Below are 25,736 nucleotides of genomic sequence, written 5' to 3' on the forward strand. Positions count from 1 at the left end.
ATACTTTTTTTTTATACTAGGGATTGAACCCAGAGGCACTTAACCACTGAGCCACATTCCCAGCCCTTTTTAATAATTTATTTAGAGACAGGGTCTTGCTGAGTCACTTAGCGCCTTGCTAAGCTGCTGCGGCTGGCTTTGAACTCACAATCCTCCTGCCTCGGCCTCCTGAGCCACTGGGACTACAGGCCTGCGCCACCACCCCAGGCCTTTATACTTTTTCAATGCCTCTTTTACATACATTTTGCTCCATGCTCTACCCAGAACCATATATAAACTCCTAAACTGGTACACCAAAATGGGTTTTCCTGCTATGGCCCCCTCCTGCAATGGGGGAGAGTTCTATCTCTTCTTGCTTAAACGAATCCTGCTGTTCTTGTGAGAAAAAAACCCAGAGGAAACTGTCGAAGTGGGGAATTTAGTTTCATCTCAAAACACAGGGTTTCAGCAGGAGGAGGAGCTGAACTTCTCTAGGCAGGCAAAAGATCTTTCTGCAGTCCCTAGTTCTCATAACTACTATCCCCCTCTGTAATTGCCACCGACTTCAGGGCTATCAAAACATTTTAGCAGCGGGGTACTCCTACAATCCCAGCAGCTGAGGCCAGAGGATTCCAAGTTCAAGCCAACTTCAGCAATTTAGTCAGACTCTAAGCAACTTAGGAAGACCCTGTCTCAAAATAAAATAAAAAAAGGGCTGGGGATGTAGCTCAGTGATTAAGCACACTTGGATTCAATCCCCTGTTTAAAAAAAAAAAAAAAAGTTTTAGCAGAAATAAGGAAATGAACCGAGACCAAACTCACAAGAGAGAATCAAATACAGTATCTAAAATTACCAGCCAGCCAACTTTTTTTCAAAGGATAGTGATCACCTGTGCTCCCTACATTGGGTGTTGTACACTGCACTTCTGGTTGTTCAGGAAGTAAATATGAATTGAACATGTTACATGTTGGGAGGCAAAAAAGAGTAAAGAGTTTTGGGGACCAAGTCTCTTCCCGCCTCTGAGTTCAGTTTGCACTATAATGATAGTCCAATAGGAAGACACCTGAGTTTTCATCTGTGAGGGGTATAGAGGTCAGCTGGAAGCTGAAAGACCTCAAACCTAGATTCCAGGCAACATTACATAAGACTTAGAAACCGTGAAGCGAAGGGGACAGGAATGCATTGAGTCATTTTTCACTTCTATTATTCACTCTGGATGATTTGCGACTCAGCACCAAACCTGTATTTATACAACATTGCCCAACTCATGCACCGAGATCTGGGGGTGATGGTAATCAGCACTCAACAATACTGGATTCCCAATATAGCTAAGTCTAGAACGAGTGTGTACACGCCTACGTGTGCCGGGTGCATGAAAAGGCCCCGGAGAATTCCTGGGTTATCTTGAAACTCACCGACCTCTGCGAACCCTAGCCTTTAACCTAGAGAGCGGAGGGCGCGGTCTCCTAGGAGACCGCGGCGACTCGCTGCGCATGCGTACAGCCTGCGCCAGGCTGATGCAACCTCCCGCGTGCGAGCTGCTTTACGGAGTAAGGAAGCCGACAGGGAACTCTGGCGAGACCAATCCGCGGCCACGCGGAAGTGTGAGCAAAGGCCCGCCCCCAGGGCTCTGCAAATGACGTCGGGCGGTATGGGGCTGGTGGCGTAGACGCCGGCCGTCCTTCGTCTCATCCGGTGGCTTCTGGCTGTCCGGCGCCGGCCCTGCGGCCATCTTGGGCTTCGCTTCCACCCACTCCGGCCAGCCTGCCTAGCCCTTCCGTTGTCGCGCTGCTCCGGGGCTCTACACCGATCCGTGTCTTCGAGAAAGTCGCCGCCGCGGGAGGGCCCCTATCTATGGTGGAGAGGCCTCGCGCGGACTAGGACGCCTCCTTCCCGCCAGGATGGATGTCGCCTCAGTCGTCGCCTCCTGCGCGGGCCGCTCTGCTCTGTGGTGTGCCGCTCGTTGCCGAAGCCGCTGCCCTCTGTGGCTCTTCTCCTGGCGCTGGGATCGGCCTGGAGCACCAACTCCGCCGCTGGGCGAGGCTAAGTCTGTCTAGGCCTCCTTCCGAAACCCATCCGGCCCGCCGCGGCTGAACCCCGCCGTCCTACCCGAGAGACTGCCACGAAAAAGAAGATGGAGCCGGCGACACACGGGTCGCGGAAACGGGCGGCCCCTCGGGCGGGCTCCTGGTTCCGGCTGCCCTTCTTGCTTCGGCGTTCGCAAGCAGGCTTTTCCAAGTTCCCGGTACACTCTGCTCCTGCAAACTCCGGGGACCCCACACTGCCTTCCTCTTCCCAGCCCGCGGCTCGGACCGGCTACTGGGCGAAGCTGCTTTCCCAGCTCCTTGCACCGCTCCCCACCTTGCTGCAGAAGTTGCTGATTTGGATCCAGCTTTTCAGTGGCATGATTCCCACCAGATGGCTAGATTTCGCCGGAGGCTACAGCGTCCTGAGAGCCTTGAGGGGACGGGAGGAAACAGCCGCCCCCGAAGTGCAGAAATCTTTGAGTTCGCTAAGGCTTGACCCGCTGGACAGCTCGGTTGCCAGTCCCCTTGATTGGCTCGAGGAGGGGATCCTCTGGCAGTGCTCATCCTCAGACCTAGAATTGGAACTTAAAGCCGAGGGAAAGACTTTGGACCCTGCACCACTCGCGTTTCTCCAGGAGCAGCAGCTTTGGGGAGTGGAGCTGTTGCCGAGTAGCCTTCAAGCCCGTCTGTTTTCTGACCGGGAACTTGGCTCTTCGTCCTCCGGGCCTCTAAACATTCAGCGCTTAGGCAGTTTGAACGTCGTCGCCTATGTGCTGAACCCCACCTACTTGGACTGCCTTCCCCGGCTAGAGCTCAACTATCAGAACAGCCCTGGAAATGGCGAGCTGGTTAATTTCCAGGCACTGACCCCGGAGAGCAGCTGCCTTTCTGAGGACCGGTGTCGTCCCCAGCCATTGCGTGCGGAGATCTCTGCAGCCTCGTGGCAGGGTTGCTCACCTCTGTCTAGAGAAGGCTTGCCTGAAATCCAGCATCTTCGTATGAAACGGCTGGAGTTCCTTCAGCAAGCTAGCAAAGGCCAAGAGTTACCCACCCCTGACCAAGATAATGGCTACCACAGCCTGGAGGAGGAACACAGCCTTCTCCGAATAGATCGGAACCATTGCGCGGATGACCCAACACAGCCTGTTCCCTTTAAGGGAGCCATTCCTGGAACCCAGGAGCCCACTGAGGGAAAGATAGAATTGTTGACTAAAGAGGTTCCACTTGGTTTGGAAAAACAAGGCCCTTCTGGAAGCTGTCCATCTTGTGAGATACCTGAGGGGAGAGAGCCTGAAGAGGACCAGATCAGTGTGGTTGACTCCTCAGATATAGAAGATGACCTTCCCGTTTCTGCCAGACCAGCTTGTAGTAACAAATTGATAGATTACATTTTGGGAGGTGCATCCAGTGATCTGGAAACAAGTTCTGATTCAGAAGGGGAGGACTGGGACGAGGAAGCTGAGGATGATGGTTTTGATAGTGATGGCTCACTGTCAGAATCAGACTTTGAACAAGATTCTGAAGGGCTTCACCTTTGGAACTCTTTCTACAGTGTAGATCCTTATAATCCCCAAAACTTTACAGCAACACTTCAGACTGCTGCTAGAATTGTTCCTGGAGACCATTCTGATTCAAGGAGGGATTGGTCTGACAAGTGTGATGTAGGGAATTCTCCCCAGTCTGAAGTCCTTCCGGAGACCTCTGACCCTAATTCTGGGGAGGAAGATGACTGGGAATCTAGTGCAGATGAGGCAGAAAGCCTGCAACTGTGGAACTCTTTCTGTAATTCTGATGATCCCTACAACCTTTTAAATTTTAAGGCTCCTTTTCGAACATCAGGGAAAAAATGGAAAGGCTGTCACGATCCCGAGAGCCCATCCGAGTCTATGGTGGCCATTTCTGAGTGTCACACCTTACTTTCTTGTAAGGTGCAACTATTGGGGGGCCAAGAAGAATGTCCAGACTTGAGACAGCGTGCGGTTCCTTCTGGAGAAAGACACATGCATATCAAAAGAAAAAAGGTTTGTTTCTTTTATCATCTCATAATTTATTTGGTTTTGATATAGGTAAATGTAGCAGCATGACTTATTTTTTTAGACATATTTGTACATGTTTTTGAGGAAGGCCTCTAAGCTCATAGCCTTGGAGTGAGAAATTTTCAAATGACCCCACTTCCACTCCTGTGTAGAGGACTGTTTCTGTTCAAAAGGAAGATGCAGTATCTAGTTGGTATCAGGCAAACACTATTTTCATTTTGATTGATGGTTCTGGACTCTTCGCCTACAAACTTCCAACTTTTTACTCTTTTAGGGAACAGAAATATTAAACCTTATGTATATGTGATTAAATTTTTCTAGAAATTGAGAAGGCCCTAATACAGCCATAGAGGTTTAAAATGGGTTTATATGTGGTATTTTGTTTGCATGACAACAGTGTTTTCATGCCTGTCCATTAGCGCCCAAAGGGATGATATCAGTAGCAAGTCAGGTAGATGTATCTATTCTGGTCGTTTGCAACAAAAGAAAACACTAATTTCAGTATCAAACTTTTTGATGTTACATGGTTTTGATTGACAGTTAAAAACAATACAGGAAATGACCCAGCAGCCCAGGAGGATCTGGAGTTCAAAATCAGCCTCAGCAATGTCTGAGGCTCTAAGCAACTTAGTGAGACCCTGTCTATAAATAAAACAAAATAGGGCTGGGGATATGGCTCAGTGGTTGAGTGCCCTTGAGTTCAATCCCTAGTACCCCTGCCCCCCCCAAAAAAAAAATACAGGAAATGATACTGCCTTTTTTCTTAAGAATGAAATACTAATTAGCAATGACTTTCGTCTCACTAAATTGCTTAGGGCCTTGCTAAATTGACGAGGCTGGCCTTGAATTCGCAATCCTTCCGCCTCAGCCTCCGGAGCCACTGGGATTACAGGCATGTGCCACCGTGCTCAGCTGAAAATATCTTTAAATGGTAGTAATCTTATGTCTTCATTTGCAGAAGCAGAGTAAGTCATGTTAAAAGTTAAATTTTATCCAGGTCCAGTGGCACTGTCTGTAATTCCAGTAAACTTGGGAGGCTGATGCAGGAGGATTGCAAATAAGTATAAAGGGCTGGGGATGTAGTAGCACAGTGGTAGAGTACCCCTGGGTTCAATCCTTAGTACCTCTAAAATAAAATTTGAGTTCATACTTGGTAAATGACATGATAAAAGGTCCTTTCTTTATTCTTCCAAGGCCCCTCTGACAAAAATGAACTATTTAGAGCCAATAGACAAGAAATAAAGTGGCGGGTGCGGGTGCTGGGGATGTGGCTCAGTGGTAGAGCAATTTGCCTGGCACGTGTGAGGCTAAGTTGGATCCCCAGCACTGCAAAAGAAAGCAACAGAGTGGGGCAGTGGAATGAGAACTCTGCATCTGGAGACCTGTGTGCTCCACTCCTGAGTGGCTTAGGGCCAGGAGATTTGGGAGACAGCCAGACCTGGGAAGTTACTTGACTTTCAAGGCCTTGATCTACTTAGTTATGTGATGGTGATAATAAATGTTTGCAAGTATTGGAAGATTTATTGTTTTTGTGGTGCTAGGAACCCAACCCAAGGTCTCCTGCAGGCTAAGAATGAGTCCAATTTTTTGCAAGATTTTGAGATTATTAAATAAAACTCATAATTCATTGCCTTGCCTTTGAATGGCTCCAATCCATCTCATATCTCATTTTAGCTTGAGTAAAATTAAATGAGTAAATGGATGTGAGACAGTCAATATTAACTAGATGCAAAACTTATAAAAGATTATGTCTTGGGGCTGCAGCTATAGCTCAGTGGTAGATCACTTGCCTTGCACGTGTGAGGCACTGGGTTCGTTATCAGCACCGCATATAAATAAATGAATAAAATAAAGATCTATCAACATTTAAAAAAATTTAAAAAGGTTGTCTAAATATGATAAAATTATTTAACAGTTTTTGACTCCTTGCCATTCTTTAGGTATATGGCAATAATAGCTAGTGCCTGACTCTAAAGCATTACAATTAGGATAGTGCCTAATGATGGCCTTCAGATCTAAGAGTTTAAAATACCTTTTATACTGGCAAAATATAGTGCAGACTGTGGAGCCAGACTGTTTGAATCTGATTACACCACTTAACTGCTGTGTGATCGGATTTGGACATGTTAGTTCACTTCTCTTTTTATTTGTACAATGGGGATGATAATAGTCCGTACAACATAGGGTTGATGTGGAAATTAAATGAGATTATAATTATGAAGTTCTTTGAAAAGAGCCTGGAGTATGCTAGACATTATATAAATACTTGTTATTATTTAACTTAGTGACACAATGAATGAATAGACAAGAATGCAATAACTAGTAAGGTGTTACATATAACTAATTGTCCTCGAGGGCATTCCTCGGCCTGATGTAAAGGAAATGAAAGTAGCGTCCTCAGTGGGACTAGCTGATGTAACTGTTAAACTATACTTTAAAGCAAGTATTTATCTTTAGGTTTGCTTTTTTTTTTTTTTTTTTTTGTGATGCTAGGGATCAAACCCAGGGCCCTATACTTGTAAGGGAAGCACTTTACCAACTGAGCTCTCTCTCCAGCCCTAGAGTTTGCTATCTGAAAAAGAAACTTTTTTTTTTTTTTTTTTTAAATCATGTCATACACATAGGACCAGGCATTACAATGCCATTTGACTTTTTATTTATTTATTTTGTGGTACTGGGGATCAAAGGAAGGGAGGGCCTTGGTGCACAATAGACAAGTGCTCTACCACTGAGCTGCACCACAGCCCCAAAAGAAACTTATTAAAAATTAAGTGGAGATTAAATAGAAATTACTAATAATGAGTGGGGACTGTTACTTACTACGCGTCATCATGTATATTATAATACAATTTCATGTACAGGTTGTGCCTCCCTAATCTGAAAATTCAAAATCTAAAACTTTGGAATGCTAACATCATACTCAGAAACTATGGAGTTTGGAATCTTTTGGATTTCATAAAATTTTATGTAAAATTTTATTTTATGTAAATATTCCAGAATCCCAAAATTCTGAAATCTGAAACATCTCTGGTTCCAAATGTTTTGGGTAAGGGATACCCAGCCTGCAAATACAGTGATAACATACTGAATACAAAGAGAGTTTTTAAAAATCTCAACTACGAAGTCTCTCATAGTAATTTAGTAATTAGTACTAGTAAAAGTACTAATTTTGTTGTATTTTGTTTACTAATTTTCAGTATTCTGATTACAAAAGTAATACAAATACTGATAATTCAAAAATTGATAAGCACCAAAAAGTGATTTTTTTTTTTAAATAAGGAAAAAGGAAAAGTAGAAATAAAAATATTGTTAAAGCCTTTGCTATGATAAAAACATTGACTTCCAGGGATATAGTGGTTATTTTCTAAAATATGTTGTCATTTTGGGGGAAGAATATCACAGTGTATCCCTAAGGATTAAAGAACAGCAGGAATTAATAGCAGAAAAATTTCATTCACCGTTTGGATTTATTTTCTTGACACCAAAAGCCAAGGACTGAGGTTGGGGAGACTGTATATGTGTGTGTAGTTATATGAAAGACATTGGAAAATTTCAGGGCATTTGTTCACTGTTTTGTCCAAACACCATTTACTTAGATCCTTTTTTAACTTCAGGTATATTTGGAAACAAAGATTCCTTTAAGGTATTTGGCGTTAAGAAAGAAGTAGCATAAAGGGCTGTTGCCCTCAATGCTGATTTTAAGATCCTAGAGAGTTATTAAAATTATTCTTTGTCTTTATAGGTAACCTTCCTTGAAGAAGTTACTGAGTATTATATAAGTGGTGATGAGGATCGCAAAGGACCTTGGGAAGAACTTGCAAGGGATGGATGCAGATTCCAGAAACGAATTCAAGAAACAGAAGATGCTATTGGATATTGCTTGACATTTGAGCACAGAGAAAGAATGTTTAATAGACTCCAGGAAATGTGCTTCTAAGGACTTAATGTTTCTGAGCAAAGTTAAGATGAGCTGACAGCCTGTAGCCTAGTATACACTACCTCTTAGTTGAGAGGTTTCTTTTTAAAACAAATACTGGCAGCTGTCTTTTGACTTAAAAAAATTTTTTTCCCAACATATCCCACTTAGAATGTGCAGGTTTAAGTCAGCCCTGAGAGTGAAGGATGTGTGATTTTTTTTTTTTTTTTTAATCTTCCCTTTTTTGATATAGTTGAATGTGTTTTTAACATCCTTTGCTTGAGGTGAAAAGGGGACCTTTAAATTGTAATTTTGCACTTTCAGAACTTAATTTCTTGGGAAACAATATTTATAGGGCTTTAAAGTCCATTTTTAGTTCTAGTTTAAATTTTGTATGCTCATCACAATACTTTGGGCTCTTTCTTATATTTTTCACCCTCATCTGAAATTAATGGGCTTTTATGTTTTTCTGTACTTTTTTATTTCAGTGATTTGGCCTGTCTGCCTTACAGTAAAAAAATAATCTTGTATATATAATCAACTTAAAAGTACATTGTCTTTTTTTAAAAAGTACTTTATCTTTTTTCCATTCTCCTTCCTCCTTTAAAAATGACTGGTGGAAAATGCGTGGTGGATTTTTTTTTCTCCATAAAGTTCTACTTAATATATTTCCAGGGACTACCACAAAACATGCACATGTGGTACTCTCTGCTACTTTGGGAAAGCTGCATCTTTCTGCCAAATTTTAACCTCTAATATATTTGATTTCTGTGCAAACTGTTCTTTGGAGAGGTTTCTGAATGTGTTATTGTAGTTCCCAGTTGAATGTGATTCTTTGTATCATTCAACAGGTAGGAATTGTAAAATGCTCTAGAAAGTAATAATCCCATCGCAGGAATTTATTTTTTAAGCTTAAAAGCTGAGAATTTTCTTAGGAGGAAGGTAGGAGACATCTCAGAGTAATTTGGTTTTGTTGTATATTATGCTCTCAACAGAAAACCAGTGTTAATATCATGCCTCAGCACTGTCACTTTAAAAACCTGTCAGGGTGACCTGTAAACTTGGATTGGGCAGTTTGAATTTTCAAGTTTGAAGTATGAAATACAAACTTTAGGTCATATCCACATTTATTATTTTCTATTTTAATAATGAGAGAAGCAGTGGTTAGGCCTGTACTTTTATGAAAGCATAAACTGTAGATTTAACATCTAGAAAGTTTAATATCTTTAGCCTAAGTTGACTTTTGAAGTCTTTGCATTGATTGGTTGACTTTACATGGTGCGCATCTGTTAGGCTGGAGGAATATTAACCAACTCTCAAAGGGTCTATTTTTCTGCCATGTGCCTCCCACCACAGGTAATGGAAAAACCTAAGTGGAACAGAAGATCACTTAATTTTGAACTTACTTCAGTGTGGGGATGAACTTTCAACAGAAGTGCTTACAGGGTTACTACCTCAGTTTATAATCTACTTGGTCATTGATTTATTTCTGTCTGGTTTGCTCCAAGCTGGCTCCAGTGTTGGTACTTACATATTCATTCATACACACACTGAGAGTGCATCACCATAAATGTTGGTCCCATTTTTGCAGAGCCCTTATTCTGTGTATTTGTAACAGTCCATTTTAATTGTGACCATGGGGGATGCAATTACAGAGTCCAGTATAATGCCATGAAAACAGGCTAGAGTCAGGCACTAGCTGTCAGTTGGGAAGCAGGCACATTTGCCTAGACTTCGTGACAATGCAGACATTCTTTTGACTGAAGCATATTGTTCAGCGACTTGGTTGTGTTTTATGTTTCTGAAATCTAGCATTCTGCATATTTGAAATAATGGAACATCTTTACATTCATTGGACTTTGGAAAATTGTTTCCTTGGGATTGTGCCCTCACTATCCAATGAGCAAGAGCTTGGTTAAGAATTCTCCCATTTGCTCTCCTTCAGGAGGGATCATTTTAATATTGACCTGGAAGAGAAAAAAATTGAAGTCAGTTTCATCCCAATCCTAGAAGGTAAAGTAAATAAGCCCTTCCCCCACTCTTAAAATCCTGGGAGGTTTTAAGTGAACATTTTATACATTAAAGTCTTGTAATGGTGCTTTCCGTGTAAATGTAGCATGTGAAAGGCTTTGTACAGACAGGTAAAATTTCCACTTCTGAGTGATGAAATGTGATAGTAACACCACCTCCTCTGTAACTTGAAATCAAAACTCAGATTTTATTTTTTTATAATTTAAGGAAGGTGACATTAAGGGACTAGAAGACTTTTAAATTGGCTCTTCAGTGATTTAAATGTAACCAGTTGTTGGGATTTTATATAGCTAAAATTATATTTGTGTATATAACTTAACCTGTAAATTGTAATAAATATATTTACAATTATTAAATGTTAAATGATATTTTGGTTCAACTTCATAATGTATGTTTTATATTGGTTTTGGAATTACTGAGCAGGATTTTCAGGATTAAATCCTTTTGTAGGTGCACTGTAGACTTAAAGTGCTGGACGTGTCTGTGACATACAAATTGCACCTTGGCTAATGGAAGGGAAGTGTGGTCTGAAGATAAATATAATTGCAGGCCACATTTTAGTAATGAGAAAGAATTTCATTCTTTGGATATGAATGTCCTTTCTAAGAGAAAAAATATAATTCTAAAATTGGCCCCAGCTTTTGAGTTCCACCGCAAAGAAAACAGTCAAATAAATAGAGTATTCACAGAGCAGTGAAAGTCACCTGTTGGCTGTAGCATAGCATCTCTCCTAAGTTACAGGGAAGTCATCTGCTTCTTTTATGCTTTGTTATTTATAACTTAGTTGGTAAATCACAGGGATTTCCCGAAAAATCCTAAACTTTTCACCCAAAAATACTACAATGTTTGTATTACAGCAAGCCTATTAATGGATTAAGGAGTAATAGCATTCTTTTTTTTTATTTTTTATTTTTACAGACTGCATTTTGATTCACTGTACACAAATGGGGTACATCTTTTTGTTTCTATGGTTGTGCGCGATGTAGATTCATACCATTCGTGTAATCATATATGTCCATAGGGTAATGTCTGACTCATTCCACCGTTTTTCATACCCTGCCTCCCTCTATGTAATCTAAAGTTCCTCCATTCTTTCACCCCCCACCCCCATTATATATCATCAATAATAGAATTCTTTTTTTTTTTTCTTTTTTTGCGCGGTGCTGGGGATTGAACCCAGGGCCGTACTTGCAAGGCAAACTCTCTACCAACTGAGCTATCTCCCCAGCCCAATAATAGAATTCTTAACTCAAGCATTTGGATCTTCCCAGCTAATGAAGAAAAGTTATCAAAGCTATATTTCTGGATTGGAGGGAAAGAAAACAGTTTCAAAGAATGAGTGGTTAGTACAAATTGTTTTGTTTGTTGATACTGGGATTGAACTCAGGGGTACTTTATCACTGAGTTACATCCCCAGCCTTTTTTTTTTTTTTTTTTTTGAGACACAGTCTTGCTAAGTGACTTAAGGTTTTACTAAGTTGCTGAGGCTGGCTTTGAATTTTTGATTCTCCTGTCTCAGCCTCCCGAATTACTAGGAATAAAGGTGTATGCCACTGAGTCCAGCATGGTTAATACAAATTGAATTAACAATCCAAGATTATAATTTTATTTCCATTTTTTTAATCAAATTTTGCTCTTTTCCCCAGCACAATACAGGAAAATAGCCACATTCACATTGAGCCAGATCAAGCTGTTTCCATCCTGGTATCCTAGAGAAATTGTGCTGTTTTTCCCTTTTCCTTTGTGGACAGTTTAAAGCAAATATTTAATTATTGATCTCAGAAATTTTGATACTTAGACATGGATTTGGGAATTTGGTGGTCTCTGGCATATTCTCCTTTGGAGATACTTCCTTTGGGCTCTTCTATGTATCTTTTCAAAATAAAAATGGAAATATCTTCATTTTTTTTTTCCACAAAAATGCATACTATTTAAGTAATACAGAGATCTACATAGGCAGCCCTATATTTAATAAAAAAAATACTGCCCAGGGGCTTTTTGAGGTGAGAGACTTAATTTTTTTTATGTATAAAATGACATTTGATATATTTTCATTTAACTAATGAGGTCATAAATGTTAGCTATCTGGATTCTTTGCTCATGAACTTAGTTGAATGCTTTGTGATCAATACAAAACACTAGTGTTTTCTTTCCTAAATTTGCTCCAGTGTGACTTAGGTTTGTGTGTCAGTTAAAACTTTACAAAAGAAGGGCTGAGGATGTAACTCAGTGGTAGCATGTTTGAGGCCCTGAGTTCAATCCCCAGTTCTGAAAAAATACATACACACACAAAAAAACATCATGGTATTGAGATCTATAAATAATAGGCAGGATAAGACATTTCTCTCTCAGCCCTACTCCGAGAATTCATCAAGGAAGTGGCAGGTTTGACACCAGGGAATGTAAAGAGATGTCATTCTACACATGTGGAATGGGACATGCTAGCTGAGGGTAGAGATTATGTATTACTATGCAAGCAATCTCAGTTATATCAGTGTTTTACCCCTGGCAGATTCACCAGGCAGATGGTTTGTGTAAAGTGGTTTGCTTGACCCACAGGGAGGATACCCTAGAGATCTAATGAGACCAGCAAGCTATTTACTGTAAGATCTAGAAACCCAAACTATTCAGGAAGAAGTTTTGAAGCAAATTTTCAGGTTTTGTTCTTTTACCCTCCTTTTCATTACTATCCTTCAAGTTTCTTCCTGACTGCTGAATATTTTATTTTCACTACTGTTTTATTAGTCCTTACCTAGAAGGAGGAAGATGAGGACTTCATAGGGAAGAACAACACAAAAAGAACAGCACAATGCAGATAAACTCTAATAAGAAGGGACCTTGCAGAGTTGACTCTTCTACGCTTTACCCACCAAAACGTTTCCACTTTGAGACCTGATTAGCTTTCAGAAACGTCCCAAAGCTGTTCAGGGTCAAAGAGGTGGTAGTGAAATGATAATGCTGCTTTGTTTAACCCTGTATTTTTTGGGGGTTGGGTAGTGAGGATTGAACTCAGGGGTGCTTGAAAACACTGAGCCACATCCCTGGCCCTTTTTATATTTTATTCAGAGACAGGTTCTTGATAAGTTGCTGAGACTGGCTTCAAACTGGCAATCCACCTGTGCTGCTGGGATTACAGGCATGCACCACCACACCCAGCCTTTAAGCCTCTTTTACTTTTCTTTCTTTCTTTCTTTTTTTTTTTTTTTTGATACTGGGGATTGAACTCGGGCACTTGACCACTGAGCCACAGCCCCCAACCCTATTTTTATTTTATTTAGAGATGGGGTCTCACTGAGTTGCTTAGTGCCTTGTCATTGCTGAGGCTGGATTTGAACTCATGATCTGCCTCAGTCTCCTGCACCCCTGGGATTACAGGCATGTGCCGCCTAGCCCTGCAAGCCTGTTTTCTTAATGGGGTTCATATATTGGCTCTGAAGGCAAAAACCAAAGAAGAGTCCCAAAAAAATTTCGAAAACGATTCGTGGAGATGTATGTACTGAAATGGTTATTTATTTATTTATTTTTTAGTTGTAGGTAGACACAATACCTTTATTTTCATGTGGTCCTTGGGCTCAAATCCAGGGCCTCACGAGTGCTAAGTGAGCACACTTCCACTCATCCACAATCCCAGCCCAGAAATATGTGTTTTTAAAAACAAATTTCATCATGAACAAACTAGCCCCTCTTTGGATCTCAGATATCACCTCCGAGAGTCATCTGACAATCCTATTCCCCAACTGTTTCTTCCTTCTCATATTACTATTTAAAATTACACTCAGCCAGGTGCCATAGTGCACGCCTGTAATCCCAGGTACTTGGGAGACCGAGAAAAGAGGTTCAAATTCAAGGCCAGCCTCAGCAACTTGGCCAGCCCCTAAGCAACTTAGTGAGACACTTTCTCAAAATAACAAAAAGACCTGGGAATGTAGCTCAGTGGTAAGGCACCCCTGGGAGCAATTCCTAATACAAAAAAAAAAAAAAATTACATTCACTCTGATCCATCTGGTTAACATTTTTAGTTGTTCTTGTCTACTCCAACCCTCAGCAGCCTATAAACTCCACAAGATTAGGGATCTTGTTATGGGTCAGAATCCAGAACTGTGCCTGATATATTATAGTTGATAAATGTTAAAATTTTGTTTGTTTGTTTCTTACCATCTCCATGTTATATTTACTATACATTTCAAAATAAACACTACAAGAAAAATATAAAACCACATTGAAACAACAAGAATTACAATTACACTATAATAAGACATTTTCAAATGTTAAAATTAATAACTTAAAGTCATTTCTCGTATAGTGGTATAGTTTTTATTGATGACTCATCAAGACAGCCATGGCTGATCAGAAAGAAATGTGCCACAATCCTAGATGATGTAGATTTGCAGAACCTAAAAGTCCTTAGAGAAAAGCTACAGAAAGCTCTAACTAAATTCATAGAATGTAATTACAAATTACACAGTGGCTGGGGATACCACATCAATTAATTTGAGTGCCACTAATAAGTTACATGTTAATTTATGAATTTAATATGTGAGCAAATCAGCTGAGGCCTTTCTTTTCCAGAATTAATATTAAGTATTGGAGTACCAGCGAATTCTCACCACACCAGGGCCTCACGTTCTGTTTGACAGATTGGCAGATTGGCAGATTGGCAGATTGGCAGATTGGCGTTGGGTTCCGCATTGTCCGTTTTGTCCACCAGATGGCACTATTTACCATACCGCCTGATGGCTGCCTGTTCCTCGAATCTGATGGCTCTTGCTCCTTGGAGGTCCTTCCCTCATTGTGCATCAACAGCTGGAGGGCTGCCGGTTCCTGCCCTGTCCCCACTGTTCCAGGTCTGCCTGGCCCATTGTGACTTCTTTTTTTATGGTGACTACCCAGAAGTGGTGCCTGCTTTTTCTTTGGAGAACCAAGACTTGTGTTTGAAAATAAATAGCTGATTCTTTCCTGGTGGTACACAGAGGGGGAGTGAAATGGGTGAGGTGATTCAGGAGATTGGAGGTGAGATCTGAGGCTGATAAAATATTTTATGGGTTTTTGTGTATTGGAGTTTTTCCAGTTAGCGCTTTATCTCGCCTGTTTGTCCAGCATTCCATTTTCCGTCGCATTCCTGTGTGGTGATTCCAGGGCAGTCATTTCCATTGGGGGGTGGGGGAGATGTGTCCTATTGTTTCCCCAAATGGAGAATCACTCGGACTGCCCTGGAAAGAAGAGGAAATCTCAAGAACAATTGGGCTGTTTTTCTCTCTGGGAGCTAATAGCCAAGGCCAGGTAGATATCCAGGACTGCTCTTTGGTAGGTTGATATCGGCTCCAGATGAACTGAAATCAAACCTAGACGAGATCTGTCCCCAAGCCACTTCTAGGTGTGCAGACTGGAAGGCCGTTATGTGTTTCCTTGTCATTTCCCTGTGCTGCTGTGGCTGGGGTAACTTTTAACCATGCTATTGTGGTGCTTTTCCTTGTTTTTGATTCTGCTTGATTTGACCAAGTAGGGAGGAGAGGAATTTCTTTTTTCTACTTTTTGGAATTTACAAGGGAGGTTTTTATGGTTTTGTTTTTGTACTTCTGGTTGCCACATTTCCTGGACATCTATCTCTGATGGATTCCCTTCCCTAGCACAACCTGCACAAAGTCACAGCTCAGTTGAATGAATGTAACCCAGTGTCACCTGGGGGAAAGCACTTTTTTAGAGGAATATTGTGTTGAATTACAGCAGAAATGTCCTGCTGGGAAGGCAAAGGGTGGAAGCAGGTGCATGTTCTTGCAGTTAATTTCCCAGGTTGTTTCTGATGGGACAGGAAGTTGTGTTAAGCCAGTTCCCCTTCTTTTCACTCCCACTCAGCATAGACCTCATCAGGGTCCTTTGGGAATAATTTACCTCCCTTGATCAGGTTTCATCTCCCCTCTAAAGGCTTCCCTGACGAGGAGTCCCTCTATCTGAAGAGTTCTTCATCTTGTGTTCAGCATGGCAGCGCCCTACACTCCTATATGTCACTGTTTGTGTCTCATTGAATTTTAATTGTGGTTTCCATTTCCTCCTGCAGACTGTGTCCTGTGGTAAAGGGTCCTCAGCACAATGACCAGAACACTTTAAGTGCACAGTTCACTTCTCTCTTTTTTTTTTTTTTTTCTCATTTTTTTTTATTGTAAACAAATGGGATACATGTTGTTTCTTTGTACATGGAGTAAAGGCATATCATTGTGTAATCATAAATTTACATAGGGTAATGGTGTTTGATTCATTCTGTTATTTTTCCCTTCCCCCCACTTCTCTTTAACTCAGGTGACAATTTCCAGAACTGCCTCCTTCCAACAGACAGCCCCCCCACACCATTGTTTTCATACATTTCACCAATTTTAAGTATAAAATTCAATGTTTTGATAAACATATAGTTAGGTAAACACTACCACAAAAATATTCATCACCCAAAAATTTCCCTCAGAATTTTGTATTCAATCCCCTTCCCAACCTCCAACTTTTGGCAATTGTTGATCTGCTTTTTAACCCTGTTTTAGCTTTTCTAGAATTTCATTAAAATGGCATCCTACATATAGTATGGACCCTTTTGTGTCTGGTTTCTTAAAGGTAGTGTAACACTTTGGGGATGCATCTATTCTACTGAATATGTCAGCTGTCTATTCCTTTTTGTTTTTGAGTAGTATTCTGTGGTGTGATCATACCATAATTTTATTTATTCATTCTCTAGGTAATGGACAGTTGCTTTGTTTATAACTTGTGATTATGAATAAAGCTGCTAAGAACAGTTGCATACAAGTATTGGTGTGGACATATGTTTTCATTCTTTTTTGATAAATCTATGAGTGAGATTGCTGGATCATATATGATTAGTCAATTTTTTTTTCAGTCCCATCAAAGACAGGTTCTTAAGCATGTGAGGCAAGTGTTTTACCACTGAGCTAAACCCACTTTAAAAGTTGATTAACTTGAGCCAGTGCAGTGCTGCACACCTGTAATCCCAGCAGCTTGAGAGGCTGAGGCAGGAGGATTGCAAATTCGAAACCAGTCTCAGCAACTTTGCAAGACCCTAAGCAACTCAGTGAGACCCTGTCTCTAAATAAAATATAAAAAAGGGCTGGGGATGTGGCTCAGTGGTTAAGCACCCCTGCTGGGTTCAATCCCTGGTGTGCTCCTTCCATCCCCCCAAAAAGAAGTTATGATTAACTTGAAAAGAAATTCCATTTTCCAGAATAGTTAGAACACTTGGCAGCAATGTGTGAGAGAATCAGTTGCTCCACATCCTTACTGTCCCTCAATATTGTCAGTCTTAAGTTTAGTTACACTAGTGAATTTGTACTGGTAGTTTATTTCAGTGTAAATTTGCATTTCCTTGATAGAGCATCTTTTCATATGTATATTTGTTATGTCAATTATCTTTGGTGAAGTGTCTGTTCATATCTTTTGTCCATTTTTTATGGCCAAGTTATTTATATTTTTGTAAGACTGTGTATGTGGTTTTAAAAAACATATTCTAGGGCTGCGGTTGTGACTCAGTGCTAGAGCACCTGCCTATCACATGTGAGGTACTGGGTTTTATCCTCAGCACCACATAAAAATTAAAAAATAAAGGTATAAAAATGATTTTATATATATATATATATATTCATTCTAGGTACAAGTCCCTTATGAGATACATGTTTTGCAGATATTTTTCTCCCAGTGTGTGGTTTACCTTTTCATGTTTTTAATAATTTCATTTGAAAGGCAAAATCTTTTAAACTTTGCAGAAGTCCAGGTGTTTTGGTCAGCTTCTTCTCGCTGCTGTGGCTAAAAAACCCAACCAGAGCAATTGTAGAGGAGGAAGAGTTTATTTGGGGGCTTACAGTTTCAGAGGTCTCAATCTATAGACAGCTGGCTCCATTCCTTGGGGCTCAAGTGAAGATGATCATGGCACAAGAGTGTGGCTGAGGGAAGCAGCTCTAGTGATCAGGAAGCAGAGAGGGACTCCACTTTCCAGATGTAAAATATATACCACAAGGCATGCCTCCAGTGACCCACCTCCTCCAGCCACACCCTACCCACCTTCAGTTACCACTCAGTTAATCCCATCAGGGGGTTAATTCACTGCTTGGATTAACGGTCTCATAACGAAATCATTTCTCCTCTAAGCCTTCTTGCATTGTCTTTTGGGGGACACCTCACATCCAAACCATAACACCAGGTTGCCGATTTCTTTTTTTCTGTGGTACATGCTTTTTCTGAAGATTTCTGATATCTTTTCCTGACCCAAGGGCTTGTGATTTCTTTTATAAGTTGTGTAGTTAAGTCTCTGATTCATTTTGGACCAACTGTTAAAGATGGTATAAGGGTTGAGATTCATATTTTGCACAGGAATATTCAGTAGTTAAAGAGATCCTCTCCTTTCTTCATTGAATAATCTTGGCTTATTTGTCAGAAATCAGTTTGCCATGTAAGAAGATGTTTCTGGACTCTTGATACTGTTTCTTGGAACTGTGTATCTGTTCTTACATAATATATCACTCTCTTTGTTACTGTAACTTTAGAGTAAATCTGGAAAATCAAAATTATATTAGTTATTCTAGGCCCTTTGCGTTTCTTTTCTTTTCTTCTTCTTCTTCTTTTTTTTTTTAACCTGGAAAAGATTTTTTATTAAATAAAAAGGCAAAATATTGTAGTAGAGAAGGAAGGTAATTTGTAAATTCAAAAACAGTTTAGTTGGGAAAGGAGGATTACCAGTCAAGGCTTCCTGTTTAACATTTTTTTTTTTTATTACATTTTTTAAAAAATTTTTACAGACAGCATTTTGAGTCATTGTACACAAATGGGGTACAACTTTTCATTTCTATGGTTGTACACAACGTAGATTCACACCATTCCTGTACTCATACATATACCTAGGGTAATACTGTCTGTTTCATTCTACTATCTTTCTGTCCCCCACCCTCTTCCACCCCTTTTCCTCTACACCTTCCAAAGTTCCTTCATTCTTCTCTTCCTCCTGCCAGTGCCCCCTGCCCCTTGTTATATATTGTCATCCACTTATCAGAGAAAACATTCGGCCTTTGGTTTTTTGAGCTTCGCCTATTTCATTTAGCGTGATATTTTCCATTTACTAGCAAATGCCATAATTTTATTCTTTCTTTATGGCTGGTAATATTTCATTGTGTATATATTCCATAGTTTTTTTATTCATTCATCAGTTGAAGGGCATCTCGGCGGATTTCAAAATCTAGCTATTGTGAATTGAGCTGCTATGAACATTGATGTGGCTGCATCACTGTAGTATGCTGATTTTAAGTCCTTTGGGTATAAAACAAGGAGTGGGATAGCTGGGTCAAATGGTGGGTCCATTCCAAGCTTTCTGAGGCATCTCCATACTGCTTTCCAGAGTGGCTGCACCAATTTGCAACTCCACCAGCAATGTATGAGTGTGCCTTTTTCCCCACGTCCATGCCAACACTTACTATTGCTTGTGATCTTGATAATAGCCATTCTAATTGGAGTTAGATGAAATCTTAGGGTGGTTTTAATTTGCATTTCTCTAATTACTAGAGATGATGAGCACTTTTTTATATATTTGTTGATCACCTGTATATCTTCTTCTGTGAAGTGTCTGCCCATTTCCTTAGCCCATTTATTGATTGAGTTCTTTGTATTTTGGGTGTAAAATTTTTTAAGTTCTTTATAAACTTTAGAGATTAGTGCTCTGTCTGAAGTGTGTGGAAAAGATTTTCTTCCACTCTGTAGGCTCTCTTTTCACATTATTGATTGTTTCCTGTGCTGAGAAAAAGCTTTTTATTTGAATCTATCCCATTTATTGATTCTTGCATTTATTTCTTGTGCTACTGGGGTCTTGTTAAGGAAGTCTGGTCCTAAGCCAACGTGATGCAGATTCGGTAGGCCCTTTGCATTTCAATTTGAATTTTAGAACCTGCTTTAAAAATTTTTTTTTTGACTGTGGATCAAATTCAGGGCCTCATGCATATTGGACAAGCACTCTGTCACTGAGCTGTCCCCAACCCTCAGCTTATTGATTCTTACAAAAAAACAAAACAAAACAAGCCTGGTGAGACACTGAGTAGTTTGCATTGACTCTAATAGATCAATTTAGGGAGAATTGACATCAAAATAATATTGAGGGCTGGGGTTGTGGCTCAGTGGTAGAGTGCTTGCCTTGCATGTGTGGGGCACTGGATTCCATCCTCAGCATCATATAATAAATAAAATAATAGTGTCCATCTACAACTAAAATAATATTGAGTCAGTATTGAGTCTTTTGATTCATAAGCATTTCTCCATTTATTTGGTTCTTCTTTAATTTCTCCCATAAATACTTTAGGGTTTTTAGTATACTGATCTTGTACATATTTTGTCACCATTATCCTTAAATATTTTCCCTCTCATCCCTTCCCCCACATGCCCGTACTGGGGATTGAATTCAGGGCTACTCTACTACTGAGCTACACCCCCCGTCCTTTTTCATTTCTTGAAACAAGGTCTGGCTAAGTTGCCCAGACTGGCCTTGAACTTGTGATTCTCCTGCCTCAGTCTCCTGATTTGCTGGGATTACTGTCATGTGCCATCACACCCAGCCCCTATTTTCCGATGATATTATAAATTGTACTTTTTTTTCCCTTTAAATTGCCAATTCTTGATGTTAATATGAAAGTATAATTTATTTTTATATATTGATCTTTTTTTTTAACAACTTCAATTTTTAATAATGGAAACATTTTGCCATTCGAGAAACAATTTTAGGGAAGAAAAATCTTCCCTATAAACTCACCAAAATTATAAATATTATAACTTTTTTACTTCTGTAGTTTAAAATGCTTCCCTGCAATACCACCCCTTCATTTAATGCCTTTCCTGTACCATCACATTTTGAAGGGAAAACAGTATTATGGCAAAGCTCAGTTTTAACTTAACATAAGCATTTGTACAATGACTTTAAAATCTTTGGCCTTAGGAGCCTTTTTTCTTCTGTTACAACATTAAAATGCTGCTGCAGTAACCAGTATATTGATCTTGTGCTTAGGACTTCAGGATTTTTGACACAGACCATAGGTCTGAGAATAAAAAGTTTTGCTTCTTTCTTTCCAATCGGTATGTGTTTTGTTTCTTTTTACTTGCTTTATTGTTCAACTAGGATACCAAGTACAAAGTTAAAAAGAAGTAATAAGAACAGTCACTCTTTGCCTATAGGATCAGTGGTATCTTTTCTTTCATATTTGATATTGGTGATTTGTTTTCTCTTTTATCATTTTGGCTAGAGGTTTATATATTTTGTTGATCTTTTCAAATCCAGTTTTGGGTTTCATCAAATTTTCTTTATCATTTTTGTTTTGTTTTGCTTTGTGATTTGTAGTCCATTTCCTTCTACTTTCTTTGAGTTGAACTTGATCTTCTTTTTCTTTATTTCTTAAAGTGAAACTTAGACCACTAATTCAAGACTTTCTTCTAATATGAAAATCTAATACTATGAATTTCTCTATAAACACTGTTAGCTGCTTCCCGTGTGTGTTTAATAAGTTGTTTTCATTTTCATTCAGTTCAAGATATTTTCTAATTTACTTTGTGTTTTCTTCTCTGACCCATGGTTATTTAGAAGTATGTTTAATTTCCAGATATTTGGGAATTTCTCGAACTTCTTGTTGATCTTCCCCCTCCCACCCCCAGTACTGGAAACTAGAACTCACTCTATCATTGAGCTATATCTCCAATCCTTTTTATTTTATTCAGGCTGGACTTGCACTTGCAATTCTCTTGCCTCTTCCTCCTGACTTGCTGAGATTACATCATATTTGTTTCTCATGAGGAGGATTTGCTGATCTTTTCATGCCACATGGCCAGAAGTCTGTCCATCCTTTAACCTTTAACTTATCTTTATATTTGAAGCAGTTTTCTTATGGACAGCATATAATTGTGTATTTTTAAAATCCAATCTGACAATGTCTGCCTTTTAATCGGAATATTTAGACACTTACCTTTAATGTCAGTATTGATAGAGTTGAGTTTAAATCTACTACCTTACTTTTTGTTTTATGTATATCCCGTTAGATTTCATTCCTTTTCCTCCTCTTTCCTTCCTTCTATTTGATTGAATCCTTTTGGAGATTTAACTTTATCTTCACTACTGGCTTATCACCTGTATCTCTTTATTGTGATTTTAGTGACTAAAATCGGGCTTTTGTTTTTTCTTTCTTTTTTTTTTTTTTTTTTTTGGTACTAGGTATTGAACCTAGGTATATTCTACCTGTGAGCTATATTCTCAGCCCTTTTAATTTTTTGATTTTGAGACAGAGTCTCACTAAGTTGCTTAGGCTGGTCTTAAACTTGGCATTCTCCTGCCTCAGCCTCCCAAATCACTGGGACCACAGGCACGCACCAACCACCATGCTTGGCATAAGTTTACATATATAGCTTTAACTTATCACAGTTGCAGGATACTTTTTTTTGTAGTTGTAGATGGGAAGAATGCCTTTATTTTGTTTGCTTATTTTTTATGCAGTGCTAAGGATCGAACTCAGTGCCTCACACGTGCTAGGCAAGCCCTCTGCCACTGAGCTATAGCCCCAGCCCCTCACAGTATACTTTTGAATAATAGTAGGCCACTTCATGTTTGTTCTCTTACAAAGGATACTATTATATTTCTTGTGTATAAAAAAGTTATAAACCTATACTATATTGCTATTATTTTTACATTCAAGAGTTACTCATACTTAGCTGGGCACTGTGGCGCACACCTGTGAACCCAGTTAAAATTGGCCATAAACCTGGCTGTAGGAGCCCAGGTTTATGGGGTTTTTTTTCTTCTTCTTTCAATGCTTTAAAGAAGTCACTCCATTGTGTCATACAGCTCTTAAACTTTTGAAGTCCCTAATTTTGTGGTAGGTCTTGTGGGGTTAAACTGTAAGTGTAGCACCTGTCTTCTCAAATAGCTGTTTCAGGAACACATTTGCCTTCCCTGTAGGAAATTCTAATGGTGCTGCTGGGGTTATAGCACGCATAATGTTTGCCTTTTCCTCCTGGAGTCACACACTGGCCTGTCTTCTGTCTTTTTTTGGGCGGGGGTTGGTACTGGGATTGAACCCAGAGGCACTTTACCACTGAGCTTCATCCATAGTCCTTTTTATTCTTTATTTTGAGACAGGGTCCCGCTAAGTCGCTGAGGCTGGTTCCAACTTACCCTCCTCCTTCCTCAGCCTTCCCGGTCACTGGGATCACTGGTGTACATCACTGTGCCTGGCCTGTCATCTGTCTTTAACCCTTACCCTAATATACTTCCTCATGACTGTATTTCCCTGTAGTCTTTACCAGAACACACATTCTGCTTTGCCTTACTCCATCTAAGAGTAAGTTTGAAAGATCAGTCCTCTCTGGTTTCCATCCTGGGCTGTTTTTAGTGCTATGAACAGAAATTTGGACTTGTATTCTAGTAATTTACTCAGGGCAGACAGCTGGTAGCTGGTGGCTGTATGCCCTGAGTAAATTACTTGAGTCTTAGGAGGCAACCTATAAATGTGAATAGTATCCCCCAGAGTAATTTGAAGGATTAAATTAGATAATATATGAAAAAAATTTATTTCTATATTTGGCACCGAATATCAAATACATAGAGTATATCATGAGATATCCACACCTATCTTCCTGTTTACAGGTAAGAGGCCTGAAGCATGGTAACCTACCCAAGTTACACAACTATCTAATGGCAGAGAACTGGGAGTTGAGCCCAGTGTGGCTGCAGAGCCTGGCCCTTTAGCACTTCACTCCTTTTCTCAATATATGTTAATTCCTTCTCCTTGGACTAGAGTTGGACTTTGAAAAGTGAGTACTGTTGATCAGGTAGATGTTGGTAACGAGGCAGTGGAAGGGTAGTGAGGCAGGGGACATTTCAAGTAAGAAAAGCAGAAAGGTGGTGGGGGACAGGGTTTGTTAGGTAGGGTCTAAATGACAGCATGCTTTGAATGCCACACTAACAAATTTGTCCTGTTTCATTCTGCATAAAGTGACAAACCAACAGGGGAGTGACATGATCAGATAGTTCTTTCTCTTTTTTTTTTTTTTTTTTTTTTTTTTTGGTACCAGGGATTGAACTCAGGGGCACTCAATCACTGAGCCACATCCCCAGCTTCCCCCTTTATTTTTTAACTTTGTTTTATTTCTATTTATTTATTTTTGGTCCCAGGGATTGAACTCAGGGACACTCAACCACTGAGCCACATCCCCAGTACACCCCCCCAACCCGGTCACTTCTTTTTGTACTCTAAAAACAGGTTATCTCACTGAGTAGCTTAGTGCCTCATTAAGTTGCTGGGGCTGGCTATGAACTCACGATCCTCCTGCCTCAGCCTCCCGTGCCCCTGGGATTGCAGATGTGCGCCACCACGTTCAACTGTCAGATGGTTCTTTTAGAATAGTTCTTGGATCATTTGTGGGTGGACTGAAGTGAGGAGCAGCTGGAATAAGGAGATCACGTAGAAAGTCTTGTACCAGCACAGGTATGCAGTGATGAGCTCGAAAGGGGAATCCCGGAGATGCCACGGTTAGCAGGATTCAGTGACTTATTTAAAAAATGAAGTTGCAAAAGATATGTCTGGTGACAAGGAGGGACATGGTGTTAAGAACGGAGATAAGGAATTCTGAAAGAAGTGAGTTAGTGGAGGTAGAGGTAAGAATCCTGTTTTACGTGGGCAACTGACCATTTTAGAATTTATTCCCTTTTTGCTGTTTGTAGGAAGTCATGAGGGAGCTACCTAAGGAAGATTGTGTAGGACAGAATCTAAGGAGGAGGGGAAGAAAGGAAGAGCTGAAGTGAAGAGAGGTGGAATTCCTGGGCTAGAGGCAAGCTTTGGGCCCTCTACCTGAACTGAAAAGGCCTATGGGCTTGGGGGTGTCCCATAAAGAGCTGGGATCAACACTTTGCTCCCACAAAATCTCTCACCAACCAATTTTCCCTATCCTTTCCCTTCAGGTCCAAGTGTAGGATAAGCAGTCAATCCCTCAAGGAATTATAAGGGCTAAAGCCTGAAGATTCAAGGGCTCTTCCTGGACTTTGGGACTCCTGGGACCTCGTTATGACTCTAGAGGTTGCAGCCAGAGGCTGAACAACAATTGAGATCAAATTCCCACCAGGCGCTGGGATGGGGACCCAGAGCGTATCACATTTTTTTTTTAAGAAACTAACAGAATATGGCATTTTTTAATCCTCAGCATATTTATCACTGTTATGCATATTTAGTTCAAAAGATTAATATATCTGTTTCCCAGGAGACCACAAACTCCCAAAGAAGCACATCTTAGTGTTGAAGGCGGACCTAATGCCTAGCATAGAGCTTGGTTGACTCTCATTAATTTGTTCGTTCAATATCATTTATAAGCCCTGTTCCATGTGCTGAATATTCATTTACTCAGCAAGTATTTACTGAGCACTTACTACATGCTAGGCTCTGGGCCAAATGCCTGGAACGCATTTGAATAAGACTGGCAGAGTCTTTGCTTTCAAGGGGCTTCTGTCTTCAATGGGGGCTGTCAAAAAAGACAAAAACAAAAGAGCAAGAGAAGTTCAAGGAGTGATATATACCAGGAAGACAATAAAAACGAGCAACCTGGGGCTGGGGTTGTGGCTCAGTGGTAGAGCATGTGTGAGGCACTGGGTTTGATTCTCAGCACCGCATATAAATAAATAAAAATGAAGGTCCATCAACGACTAAAAAAAAAAAAAAAAAAAAAAAAGAGTAATACCATAAGGAGAA

The 25,736-nt window shown here is 40.1% G+C and overlaps 1 protein-coding gene across 1 annotated transcript; it reads left to right on the forward strand.

Annotated features, from left to right (window-relative positions):
• Window positions 1–760: 760 nt before the first annotated feature.
• Window positions 761–10,377, forward strand: PPP1R15B (protein phosphatase 1 regulatory subunit 15B). Its single transcript, XM_079107466.1, has 2 exons — window positions 761–4,028; window positions 7,786–10,377. Exons 1-2 carry the CDS (start codon window positions 2,115–2,117, stop codon window positions 7,978–7,980), a joined length of 2,109 nt encoding a protein of 702 aa, XP_078963592.1. The 5' UTR covers window positions 761–2,114; the 3' UTR covers window positions 7,981–10,377.
• The last annotated feature ends 15,359 nt before the right edge of the window (window positions 10,378–25,736 follow it).

This window comes from Sciurus vulgaris (assembly GCF_902686455.1).
Source record: "Sciurus vulgaris genome assembly, chromosome: 12".
In the NCBI taxonomy this organism is placed as follows: domain Eukaryota; kingdom Metazoa; phylum Chordata; class Mammalia; order Rodentia; family Sciuridae; genus Sciurus; species Sciurus vulgaris.